The 13,984-nt window shown below is 41.8% G+C and overlaps 1 protein-coding gene across 1 annotated transcript in view; it reads left to right on the top strand.

The window, feature by feature from the left end:
- The window catches only part of vwa8 (von Willebrand factor A domain containing 8), a 37,306-nt gene extending 31,175 nt beyond the window's left edge, over positions 1 to 6,131 (top strand). Inside the window, exons 23-26 of the mRNA XM_080478945.1 lie at positions 110 to 245; positions 746 to 865; positions 1,951 to 2,156; positions 4,612 to 6,131. Of these exons, the coding sequence (XP_080335071.1) occupies positions 110 to 245; positions 746 to 865; positions 1,951 to 2,156; positions 4,612 to 4,767 (618 nt within the window). The 3' untranslated portion in view covers positions 4,768 to 6,131. The remainder of the gene's footprint in view (positions 1 to 109; positions 246 to 745; positions 866 to 1,950; positions 2,157 to 4,611) is intronic.
- The last annotated feature ends 7,853 nt before the right edge of the window (positions 6,132 to 13,984 follow it).

Raw genomic sequence — 13,984 nt, 5'->3', positions numbered from 1 at the left:
ACTGTTCAAAGTGATGCGTCACAAGTGTTAAACTTTCTCTTTTTGTTGAGCGATGCCCAGCAGGCCTCTCGTTTTTTTTTTTTGGTTGATGATGTTGGCGTTTATTCAGGTGAAGGCGGTGAAGTTCGGCCACATACTGGTGATCGACGAGGCAGACAAAGCTCCCACAAACGTCACCTGCATCCTCAAAACGCTGGTGGAGAGCGGAGAGATGATTTTAGCCGACGGACGGAGGATCGTCTCGGGTAAACCAGCGGGCGTTACGTTTTCAAACCCTCCGGGACTTCGCGTTGACCTACACTCATTTCCTGCAGATGTTTGGATTATTGCGCAATCATCAATTTCTGAGGAGTGTATAGTCTTAACAGACACACTGAGACATTTAAACATGTTGCAGATGTAGCATGCAGACAGAAGTCCCCACGTTTAATGCGTGATGGTAAAACATCAGACCGCTAAAAAAAGGCTTAAGATAAAAGCCTTTATGGACGTTTACCAGCCCGTGTTGGACTGTAAACATGTACTTTCTCCCATGTCGCCCTGTTAAAGTGCCATTCCTGGAAGGCTCGTCCCTGCAGACGAATGTAAACAGCACTTTTAAGACCTCAGATACACAAACCGAGCGACTCCGTTCTGGGGATGAAAACGAAACCGCCTTGTGTAAAAGCAGTGCAGTTTATGTGCGTAGATCAGTGCCATTAATCACTAAGAGGGTGTTAACCGTATCCTCTGTCTTCTCCCGTAGATCCACGTGAAGCCAAAGGAAGAGCCAACACCATCGTCATGCACCCAGACTTCAGGATGCTGGTCCTGGCTAACCGGCCCGGATTTCCCTTCCTGGGCAATGACTTTTTCGGAGCTCTAGGTACAAAAAAGAAGCATGCACGACAAACCAAAAACATTAGGAACTATTTCCTTTCACACTATATTGCCAAAAGTATGTGCTCAGCTCTCCAAAGCTGATTATGATGTGGGCCCATTTTTTGGAATTTCCAGTGAAGGGAACACTGAAAGCTTTCAGTGTTCCCTCCACTGGAAACACTGAAAGCTTCAGCATACCAAGATGTTTTAGACTCTTTCATGCTTCCAGCTTTTTGAACAGTTTCGGGACGGTTCCTTCCTGCTCCAGCATGACTGCACACTAGTGAAAAAAGCAGGTCCTTAAAGTCCTGGATGATCCAGTTTAAATATCCTGCACAAAGTCCTGACTTCAACCCGAAAGAGCGGAGACTGTGAGCCCGGCCTTCTCCTCTCACGAAAGTGTCTGACCTCACAAAGAAACACACTCCTAAACCTCGTGGAAAGCCTCCCTAGAAGAGTTTAAGCTGGTATAGCTGCAAAGTTTTAACCGACATCAGATTAAATCCTCTGGTTTAAGATCGAGATGTCACTGAAGTTCATATGCGTATGAAGGCAGGCGAGCAAATACTTTTGGCAATATAGTGTATTTGGAGTCACAACTTTGAAAAACCTGATATTTTTTACATGGATTTCTGGGCCACCAGCTCAACACAACAGCTAAAGTAACAACAAAACAGCAAAAAGTCACAACACAACAGGTAAAGTCAGTCAGTCCAAGTCAAATTGAACAAAATATGTTTGTACTTCTTCCTTTTCTTCCTTATACTAACCTCAAGTTACCTTTTGGGAGTATACATGCATACATCCGTACATTTCATACCTGCTTGTAGAGAGGAGTTTATTACAGCCTCATATAAAATCAACAATAATGAAATATTAAAGCAAACAGAGCTCTGGTATCGGAATAATATCGGTATCGGCAGATATCCAAATCCAGGTATCGGGATTGGATCGGAAGTGAGAAAATGGAGATCGGTGTATCCCTGGTTCTGTTGTGGAATCTGCCGTTGCGTTGTGCTGTTGGCCCTTCCGGGCCACCGTAGATGTTGGTTTCCAGCGAGTCCTACAGCAGATCATGTCTCGAAACAGGGGACATCTTCAGCTGCCACGCTGTGGACAATCCGAAGCCTCAGGCGGAGCTGGCGATGCTCAAACAGTACGGCCCCGACGTTCCCGACTCCACGCTGCAGAAGCTGGTGGCCGCCTTCGGAGAGCTGCGGGCCATGGCCGACCAGGGCACCATCACTTACCCCTACTCCACCCGAGAGGTGGTCAACATCGTCAAACACCTGCAGGTGAGACGGCTCCTCGGCAGTACGACCGCCCGCTCGGTCTCAGACGCGTTTCTATCAATAAATCATAACATGTTGGTCCTTATTCCTGCACTGCTGGAGGCTTCAATAATGCAGGAGAGCGTCGTCTTCCTTTCTTTTTAGCTGTTTTGACTCACGGACCACTTGGCTGTTTTTCCCCTTTTAGCCATTTCTATCAGTTTATCTATTGTATCTTTTTTTTATTCTTTCTTGTTGTTTTCCAGCCATGTTATCGATTTTATATCGATTTTAAATATTTTAGTTGTTTGAACTGTTTTAGATATTTTTGCCGTTTTGATTGTTTTTGGAATTTTTGCCATTATTCGTAGTAATTCAGCCTTTTTAACAGTTTAACTTTTCACCTCTTTTTATCCAGGCAATCTGAATATTTTGGGAAAAATAATTTAATTTCAAAATAACATAAAACAATTTATTTACATGTACTTCTCTGTAATCTTCTGGAAGCCTTCACAGAGGGGCTAATGAGACTTTTACTATGACAAAATGATCCTGCAAAGAAAATTTGAGGGCATAAAACTCTGAATTACAAACAAATTCCAGCCTGTCATGATGAGTGGGTTTTTTTTAGTCCTTTGTTTTGACTTGCAGGGTTAATCTTGCCACGCATGCCACTCACAGGCAAAAATAAGCCCACCAGAGAACCCAATCTGGCCATTTATAGTCGTTAATATGAAAAAGAAGAAGGTAACTGCAATTTTTCAATGAATACATACCATGAGATTAAGTTTCTAGAACATAAGAAGTACGTTAAAAGCCGGAGTAAGTGTGCATATTCAGGAAAAAAAATTACTTTTAAGAAAAAAGGAGGTGAAGATGGAGACGGTTAGGGACCCTCGTAGGCATATACTCATTTCAGTACACACACACAGCAAACATATCACACACACTTACAAATCTCATTACAGACAGAAATATTGTTATACAAATGGAAATACACTCCCACACAGTGTTCCCTCTGAGACGAGCCTCTTTAGAGAAACCTCTGTATCGTCTGCACAGATGCAGAAGACGAACAGGCCTGGGAGCAGGATGAGAGAGAGCGATCTGCATTCGAGCGAGTGTGAATCGATATTCCGCTGCACTTAAGTTTGATTTCCCCCCCCCCCCCCCCCCGCTTGCCGCTCAGACCCGTCATCCGTCATCTCCGGACGGCGAATCTTCTGGTTCGGCTCCAAGCGGCTCTGCTCGGGCAAAAAGACGGCTCCGGTTGTGTGTGTTATCGCTCCAGATATTAAAAAAAAAAGATGACCAAACGACCAGTGCAAGTCCACTGCAAGGGGCCAATTCGCTTTTTGATTATTGTCGCTTCTGAGTGCAAGCAGGGAGAAACGGATCAATGCCGTATGTGTTGAGGTGCCGTCGTGTTATTGATCAGTTTGCAGGATTGTGCAAATGCGTCGCGGTGTGGAGGCGTGAAGGTGCAAGCTTAGTCCTAATAACACTCCGGGATCAGGACAACAAATCTTGACTTTGATGAACAGCAAAGAAAATGTCTCTGAAAACGCATCATTTCTTTCCCTTTTCCATTCAGAAAAGTTTCGCACTCACACGGCAACAGTTTGAAAATTATGTGAAGGTTTATTGGTCATTTCACTGCATTTTGCACCAGAAGGTTTCATTAAAATTGGCTTTACGTTGAGATTGTTGTCATTTTCCAAAGAAATTGTTAAATTTTTGTGAAACTGTAACAGTTTTCCTCACGTATTCTCTGCGCCACAACAAAGAAGAACTTTAAAAGTTCAAATGTAAAGGTGATTATGGTCCTATTCTACCCTTCCAACCAACTGAAGATGAATTTGGGCTGTTTGTGTACCAAGTTGTGTTTTGAAAGCCAAGTTTTTTTTCTTAAATCCGACTCATAGTAGTGATATTATCTATAAGCTTTAACTGCCCTAAAAAAACACAAGTGACTAATAGTCAATTCTATGTAATAAAAATGAAACTGACCAAAATTATATATTTGTCAAAAAAAATAAAAAACTGTTTCTGTAAATTTCAAAGTAAATGCCTTAAAAGAAATCTTGTACTGTCCTGTTATCTTATCCTAAACTGTCAAATATTTAGATTTTTGTCAGGAATAAGATGTTTAATAAACATGTTTGAAGGTACAAGAAGAAGCTGGACTTTCCTGTATATGGTGACTTGGTGCACAATAAAATAGGAAAACTATGTAAAGTTCAACATTAGATAGAAATAAACTGAAGTACATGAAAAACTTTCAATACAGAATTGTAAATATTTTTAATGAAAAAATTGTAAGAAAGTAAATACATGTTGTATTTCTTTTATTTTTCTGCTTGCTGTTTGAACCACATTCCACATCGTAGTAAATATTGTAATATCAATGTTAATCAGATTAACTCACTCTTTTCCCTCCTCCTGTCTTTACCTCCGTCCGTCTGCCGTCTTTTTCCAGAAATTCCCAAACGAGGGTCTGGCCAACGTGGTGCGGAACGTCTTCGACTTCGACTCGTACAACAAGGACATGCGGGAGGTCCTGATCGAAGCGCTGCACAAGCACGGGATCCCCATCGGGGCCAAGCCCACCTCGGTCAAACTGGCGAAGGAGTAAGGCTTCAGGAGACACACACTAAAGCCCCCCCGGGGTGCGGGTGGTGGTGGTGGGGGGGGGGAGGGCCATTTTCCTGACACTCAGAGGCAACATCAGACTGTCACACAGTCAAACTCTTAACTGGCGTCAGAGGAGGAAACAACATGAGGGCATCATTTCATAACACCACCTGCACAGATGAATGAGGTGGAAATACCAAGAGTTGAGGTTCCGTATTTTCTAGACTATAGGTCACTCCTGAGTAAATAAGTTCCATCTTACGGAAAAAAAAACAAAAAACCGTTTTGTGTCTAAGTTGCTTTTATTTTACCAACATTTATCTCACAAGAATACAGGAAAAGTGCTTTTATTTTTATTCAGTTGAACATTAATTTAGAGAATTACACATTTTTTGCGTCATGTCACATTTTAGAAGTTATTTTAGAAGAGTTTTCAGTGACCAATACACGCATTTCAAAAGTGTCGTAACTATATAGTTTAAATTCTAGTGTCAATACGGTAATAATGGGACCTCCATACAGTGACATCTAGTGGTCACTGATGGTATTTAAAGATATATTTCAATATATAGGTGTGTGACCAGAGAAAGAACTTAAAACGGTGTGACACATAGTCCAGGAAATACGGTAACTTTATGAGTGAAGGAGCTTTTAAACCTGTTGGTTCTGCTCATTTCGACTGATTAAAGAGCCAATTCCCCCGATGAGGGACTCCTCAGATTGTCCCTAATGCCGTCGTTCAGGGGTGCGTGCACCCAAAAGTAATCTGATTAAAAAAACAATCAGATTAGATAATCCTTAAAAATAAAAAATAAAAAAAATCCACCTGTACATTTTCAATTTTCGTCTTTATGATAATCAGACATATCCAAATCTTAAAAAAAACAAAACTTAATAGACTATCCTGATAAGATCAGATTTTTTTTTTTCACCTCGAATTGAACTTAAAAAGTTTCAAATCTAAGAACTTCTTCTAACCAACACAACATCTCACATCGACACAGCTTGTAGCAGTTAAAAATACTGAATGCTAAAATCTCAAATCAGGTTTTTAATCTGGCTAAATGATCCGTCTCCAGCAGCTCAGCAGCCGACAGCCATTTTTATTCCTATTTTTTTTAAAAGCAGAAAGATTTGCCTCATTGCGTCATCTCCTGCCCGCCGGGAGAGAACCCGTCAGACGTCACTCACTCATAGTTAAAGCGATTGTGACTCTTTTCTGTGAAATCTTTTTGAAAAGAAAAGCTTGAAACTGGTTTTAAACCTCGAGGCTTCCATGAAGTTCATCCACACTATTTATAGAGAACGTTTTTGAATCTAATAACTCAGTATGTACAGCTTTGTCATTTAATAAAGGAAAATATTTGTTTCTTCTGTCTCCTGTGCTTTTATTTTATCGTACGTTCAGAAATAATCTTTTTTGTGGATTTTTTAGACTTTGTGAACCAAACAGGGCAGAAACAAGTATTTTTCTTTAAGAGTGACATTAATAACGATAGTATTGATGATTGAAAACATTTATTTTCCTATTACTGACATCAAACAGGGATTTTAGAATTTCTCAATGTGTCTTGCGTACAAGTGACTGTAACCCCTAAGTAATCGATTACATTTTTAAGTACAGTATTGCAGAATCAGTTACTGCTGGAGCATCTTCCTCACTAACTGACAAAACACACTTCAAATTCCTCATATAATCAATATACTGTGTATCAATAAGCAAACATGTATTCCATCGTGTGCAAAATCTGACACAATTTGTAAAATTGCCCTCCAAAATAAATCACAGCAGCCAAGAAAAACATGCGACAGTTAAACTACATCTGGCCGTTCAGCAACTTTTATTGTAAGTAACAGAACAGCAGTCCTGAATGAGAATAGATAAAAGACTTAAAGATACGTCTCCGACATAGTGAGAAAGAGGAATTATTCACTATCGACTTTCATTTATAAGCGTTTAATCATGAAATGTGTTCTTTTTTTGTTTAGATTTCCCTTCAGTAAAATAATAACCTTTGATTTTGAACTTTAATGGTTTTCCTTTGTTGTGGTGAGTATACATGATAAACATGTCTATATTGTCTATTACTCCAGAAAATGACTCTAATCTCAACATAAAGCCAATTTCAATCCAAACTTCTGGTGCAAAATACATTGAGGTGTCCAAAAAACGTCTCCTGAAGCTGTTGCATGATGGGTATTTTTACAAAAAATCACCCTGACAGCATGACTTTAAGGCTAATGTTACTTCAATATCTTTCATGGCAGTATCACCGATATCTCGGGTCTCGGTGTCGTGTTTCGTCGCTACTCTTAAGAAATTTGTCTAAAATAAAAATGGGATTTCTTTGAGTATTTTTAGTTTTCTTGGTGGTGTGTGTTTTCCACATTCCAAAAGAGTTCAGGACATCTAAGACACGTTTCTATGCAGTTTATACCAACTTTAACAAATCAAATATTTAAATGCAATAGCTGAGAGCAAGAGTGAGTTTTCCAGGGAACTAGTTACTTTATTCATTCACCAGTTATATAACTGCGATACTCCTTAAAACACTGTTGTTGGTCTTTTCGTGTCCACGTCTCGGTGACGTTAAACACCGTCTCGAAACAGTTTACAGCCGACCGCTCGCTTCACCCACGTCTTGTGTACTTGAACGCAAATGTTTTTGTCTCTGGACGTCCCATTTTAGACATGGAGAGCCAAAAAAGGCTCCTCTTCTTTTCCATTCACAGAAATATTTACGGTTTGGAGGACCGGGAGTCCTCCTGGCCACATCTGGTCAGACACAACACGCTGGCTTCACGCTCTCCAGAGATCACGTTGTGTGTGTGTGTGTGAGTGTGTGTGTGTGTGTGTGTGTGTGTGTGTGTGTTAGACTTAGAAAAGAACAAAAGCTCCATCTGAAATCATTTTGCGGTGTTGAGTTTATTTTGATAGGTGGAGGCTTGCAAAGCCAGTAGGACCCATGATTTTCCTCTTTATTTATCTCTGCCAGCGCTCACTGCGTCACAACGAATCCACTAGAATTTACTTTACGGGACGTTTTTACCTTTGCAATCGAAAGCTGGGCTGAGAAGGTTGTGTTTTCCTCTGCGTGTATTTATTTAGTTACTTACTGGAAGTTCTGGACTATCGAGCACGCCTCGGTATAAGCCACACCCACCAAATCTAAAAAGAAAACAAAGTAAGGTCGGAGTTACGTGATGCACCTGAACGCATCACCCATGTTTTGGCGGCATGAAGTTCATTAACCCGTGAAAATCCATAAATTAGCCGCTTCATTGTTTAAGCCGCAGAGAGTCAAAGCGTGTGAAAAAAGTAGCGGCTTAAAGTCCGGAAATTACTTAATTTATTTATTTATGTATGCATTTTACCAACTTTTCCCAAAAACTACTCACTTGAATTGCATGTGCTCTACCGAGTGTAGCTCTAGTTTATTCATTTGATTCTCTATTGGTGCAAAATGTTCATCAAATAAAGGTATAATCTGACTTTGTTTCCCGTAAAATCTGTGTTACATGTCCGGCGACGCATTTCCATCCAATAGAAATCAGAGAGATCATCTGCGATCTGAAGAAGATTCGTCTTCATCTTCACTTAATCACTGTTTCAACTTCGATATTTTCCACCCCCAAATAGCTGAAACAACAAACGACTTATTTATTTACATTAACCCTCAAAGCAATTACCGTATTTCCAGGCCAAATCGTTGCACTTTTTAAAAGTCTCTTGCCAGCCTGGTGAGATTGAATGTAGACAGCGTGGAACAGTCTGGAGACTGAGCGAACTGCAGTACATTCTTTATATACTCTGTATTCCTGCATATATGATAAGACATTTAGTTGTGAAAGTACGAGTCTGATCGATCCCTAATTTTTTTCACAGATTGTGTGACTAATTAATCATTTAAGTGACAAACCTCCATTCAGAAATACTTTAACATCACCTGCGTACATGTTTCTATTTATAGAAATCATGTTGCCGGTTTCCACTCTGCAGGTTGCCGCTGCCCGAGCCGAAGATGACGGGGTATTGGACCGTGAACCAAGGTGGCAACGCTCGCCGGAAACTCCTCTGTCCCACCGAAACACGCCCCATCGACATCAAGGTACACAAACACACACACACACACACACACACACACACACACACACACACACACACACTAATTGAACATACTTCAATCTACGGTCTAAGGATATTTAAGGATATTTTCTTTCTTTGTCAGCATGTTGTTGTTGTTTTTTTTTTTATAATTTTTAAAAACTTGCCACCGTTCTTAGAGTTTAAGAGTTTTCCGGATGTTTCCAGGGTCCCGTGTTCCTCCGTGTGCAGAGTTCACCCTGCGACAGGCAGGAGAGCCGAGCTCTGAGCTTCAGCGAGGAAAAAGCCTCCTGGCAGATTCCCATGGACGAAGTCAACATCATCTGTGATGTCATTGCCAGAGATGGTAATACACACACACACACACACACACACACACACACACACACACACACACACACACACACACACACACACACACACACACACACACACACACACGCGCGCAATCATCTTTAAAAAGCAATTTACAGAAAGTTCAATCTTCTTCATCAGTTTTTGAAAAACTATTAGCTTTTCCTCTTTTAAACAAAAAGAAAAATAAACTGTCTTCAAGATGCATTTTCACATTTCAAGCAAAGCCATTTGTGTAACTTAATCCCAGAATACCTGCAAACACCAAATTATAGAGAAATAATCCCTGTATACAAACTAAAAAAAAAAAAAAGAAATAGAACAGAAAATAACATGTAACTAAATCTAACCCTGTCAGAGGGTCAATAAGCAGAAATGATCATCTGCGCCTTAACTAAACAATATGACCGTCTTAATCTGGCATAAATGACATTCATAGCAATTAGAAACCTGTTTGAAAGGATTCATCTTCCCCGTGTTGTTGCGTCGACAGACGCGCTGTACGTGGCCACGTGTAACCCGGTGGCGCTGTACGCCATGAAGGAGCGCGGCGACGCCATTCAGAGTCTGGAGCTCCACGACGTTTTCCCCCGAACCATCAGCGGCGTCTGGCAGCCGTTTGTCACCGTCGCTCCGCTCGGGAGTCCTCTGGACGGTCAGGTGGTGCTGCACGAGGAGCAGGTCGGTACACACACACACACACACACACACACACACACACACACACACACACACACGCTTGCTCGCTCACACATATACATTCACTCATGCACACACACTCGCAAACTTACGCACACACAGATATCTGCGTCGGTAACACGAGGTTGTAAACCCGTCGCTACTTTAAAACCTGCATGGATTCCATGACCTTCAGATTATCTTTCATCACAGCATCACAGGTGACAGTGGAGGAATGTTCTGCTGTTGATCCCTCGTGGTGTAGTGGTTTCCTCTCTCGCCTCATAGCGAGAAAGTCTTGGGTTTTAGATTAGTTAGGTACATTTTTTGTGTTGCGTTTGCATGTTCCTCCTGTGCGTGGCTCGTCTTTGGATATGCTGGCCTCTTCCCATAGTAAAAAATATACATAATACATTCATGACTCTGAATCGCCGGCTGGTGTGAAAGTGTTTGCTCAGTGATGGACTGCTGACATGTTCAAGGTGATGACAGCCAATCGCCACAAACTCCCAGTTTCCACCAGACACTCCTTTTTTCTTTTTCTCCTCTATAACACGACAATTACGCAACACTTCTATTTCCATTCCAGCAGAGGACTGACCACAGATTCCACACAGATTTTAAGAGTAGCCCCCCCCCCCCCCTTCCCCCCACCGCCGCTTCTGTCCGTGGCCGGCGGTCAGCGGTTGTTTCTTTCCTAACCCGACGAGACCCCCGCACCGCGACAGCGAGAACACAAGACGAGAACAATGCCGGTTCTCCTCCGAGCGGAACGGTCGTCCAGCTGGTGCATATTAGGAAAAAGAGGAGGAATTCTAAAAATACCTCGGTGATGGATCATGTTACGTCTGTCTGAAAATGAAGAGGTCCAGACAACTCACAGTTCAACCACGGGTCATTGGCTTTCCAGTGAAATCAGGGAAACACACACACGCTTACCGTACTATCTTTATGGGGTCTTTTTATTGACGTAAAACATTCTCCGAAGCCATTTTTTTTCCAAGCTGGGAAACCCTCGTTGGGTTGCTTCTATTTTGAACGCTCCTGTTTTCGTATGTCGTTATCAAGGCCTTAAATCGAGCACATTGGTCGGACTGGTAAAATAGTGCCCGAATAATCTGCAAGTTGAACGTTTGTTACTGATGTGTTTGGCCTCTTTGTTCCTGAAAAACCACCCGTCGTTTCCTGCTTGTGCACAAACTCAATGCAAAATTGGCAAAATTGCAACGATCGAAGAAAACACTGTCTGTTTAGCAGCTTTTCATGTAAATAACCGAAGTGGAGCCCCAAATGACAAACCACATACTTCTCCTTGTTAGAAATATTCAGCGTTGGCACACTTCTATAAGCTTTAAATCATGAAATTAAGGGCATTTGTTTGTCAGTTTTTTTTTGGTTTTACATTTTCTTTAAAGATTCTATGATTATTAAACATCACATAATGATCTTAAAGACCCACTACCACAGGGGTCGCTGTTCTCTTATTCAATTTTCAGGTTTGTCATGTGTTTTAAAATGACATTTGATTGAATGTGAACGTAATACTTTTGTTACACTAAAACAAAGGCAGAGATTTAGAATTTCAGTTATTCATATATTATGATTTTGTTTGCGCTTTATGTGGCCCCAGAAGGAAAAGGAGTTTGACACTCCTGCAATATAGAAAGAAATACAAGACACCCGCTCACATTTGTGGGATCTTCCCATTTAGATAAAAACAATCCCATCACACTAACCTTAACTGTGGTTGTAAAAAGGCACATCCTGAATCGAGGTACGGTGCGTCTTTGGCCATGTGAGGTAAGTCGAGACGCGTCACAAACACACGTACATGTAAAAAAAATAAAAATAAAGAAAGTACAACTTGAAATGCATGCATGTTTGTAAATGCGTTGGTAACCTCAACAGCCCGGCTGCGTGTGTGCGTCTGTTAGGAAGCAGGAAATAGGGGTTTGCCCTTTCCGAACAACCCAGGCAGCGCGCTCGGTACAGCATGCCAGGAATGGGAGGCCATAAGGAAAGCATTAGTGTGAAGCGAGGGTAGCCGGGGCCGGGGCCAGCTCCCCCGTGGCTCCTTCTCATAAAACTCAATTGAAAATGAAGCCTCGTGCGTCACAAACCAAAGAGTTTACCCAACACACACACACACACACACACACACACACACACACACACACACACACACACACACACACACACACACACACACACACACACACACACACACACACACACACACACACACACACACAGACAATACGCCTATCTTTGGATCAGATTAACTTGGAGAGCAATCGTGTCCTGCGGGACATCAGATCCTGGTTTGTCTGGGAGCAGAGCGCCCTCTGCTGACCCGTTCTGACTCGTGTCCCACTCAGATTAAAGCAGTATATAATGGGCATATATTTCCCAGCAGTAGTGGTATACACCAACGCACACGTGGGACTGTTTATCTCCGTTATGGCGGCGATCCGCTGCCGTGACGCCGGGTAGCTTTCGCTCTGCGGTGGCCAGATTGAAGTCTTATCTGTTACCATGGTCTCAGTAGCCCGATAGACCAACCGTTTGTTTGAATTATGTGATTTGCAGCAGAGAAAAGGCTGGAGAACAGTTTTATGGAGCCTCTCACTCATCCAGATTTATGCAGCGATGAATGTGCAATCGATGAAGGTGTGCATAACGTAATGGAGGGGGGAAAAGCAAGATACAGGAAATACTGTGCTTGCCATGAGTTTTTAATTTATTTTACATCAAAAGGTTTAATTAAAATAATTAGAATTGGCTTCATGTTGAGATTGTAGTCATTTTCTGTAAAATTACTATAATAGTTGTTTTTGTTGTTGTTGTTATGTGAAAACAGACATTTTCATCACGTATACTCTGCACAACAACAAAGACAAACGTTCAAAATAAAGGTTATTATGGCACGATTTTACCGGTCCAGGTCACTCAGGATGAAATCGGGCTGAATGTGGAAACTTAACTAAAATGTCTTTGACACATTTGTTGTATTCAATTCCAGTTGATTATATCCCAATTGTTTTGTAACATGTTTTTAATTTTCCACGAGAGCCACTCTTTGGTGGCTCTTTGTCACCAACTAGTGGCAGACAGCTGCATAACAATTGCACGGAAACGACTAATATTTATGGTGCAGGCCCTGTTTGGTTTGTTCAGCCAACCACTCATGTATAATCCTAATTCAAACACCTCATCGAATGCAGAATCATCCTCCGGAGAAGCTTCTGGATGAACATCCTGTTGTTGTTATTATGACACGGACGCATTCATCCGTGTTGTGTGTCTTTCCGCAGAGTAACACCGTCCTTCACCTGGACCTGGTGACCGGCGCCGTCAGGAGGCTGCTGGTCTCACCGGGCGACGATCAGCCCAACACCCGAGCATCCAACTGGTGGAGCAGTAAGGAGCAGCAGGTCTGATCTTCAAGTCTCGATGGAGCTTTTATTCTCACGTTTCTAAACTGATGGCTTGTTACGTCATTGTCCCGTGTGTTTCTTTTTTCTTTTTTGTCCACAGGGAGTTCATAAAATGTGCCGCGAGTTCGCCCATAAAAACTGGCTTCTGTTCTATAAGGAGGATGGGTAAGCAGGGACGCGATAAACAAGATGACTGTCTGACTCGCAGCCCGTTTATCAGTCTGATGCCTGCGTCTGTCTGCAGCAACCAGCTGGAGGTGCTGGACGTGTTGGAGGGCCGGGTTCACACCATCTCCCTCCCCATTAACCTCAAGTCGGTGTTTCTGGTGGCAGAGGATCGCTGGCTGCTGCTGGAGAGCAACACCAACAAGTGAGTGTTACGCCCCCTTCAGGCGAGGGCCGGAGACGCGACACGTTTGGGGCAAGTTACCCTGAAATATAACAATTTAATTTAAATCGGTGCCTGTTTTGTTTTGGGTTTTCTTCTTCGTCTTTTTTTGTTTCTTTTCTTGTTTTCATTATTTTCTTTTCTTGTCCTATTTTCTGTCTTTTTTTCTTTCTTTTGCTGTTTTTCCATTTTTCTTCTTTTCATTTTTTTTATAAATTTCTTTCTTTCTTTTCTTTTTAAATTTTTTTCTTTTCTT

Source organism: Lipophrys pholis, assembly GCF_963383615.2.
Source record: "Lipophrys pholis genome assembly, chromosome: 13".
NCBI classification, from domain to species: Eukaryota; Metazoa; Chordata; class Actinopteri; order Blenniiformes; family Blenniidae; genus Lipophrys; species Lipophrys pholis.
This window is presented reverse-complemented; position numbering and strand designations above follow the sequence as displayed.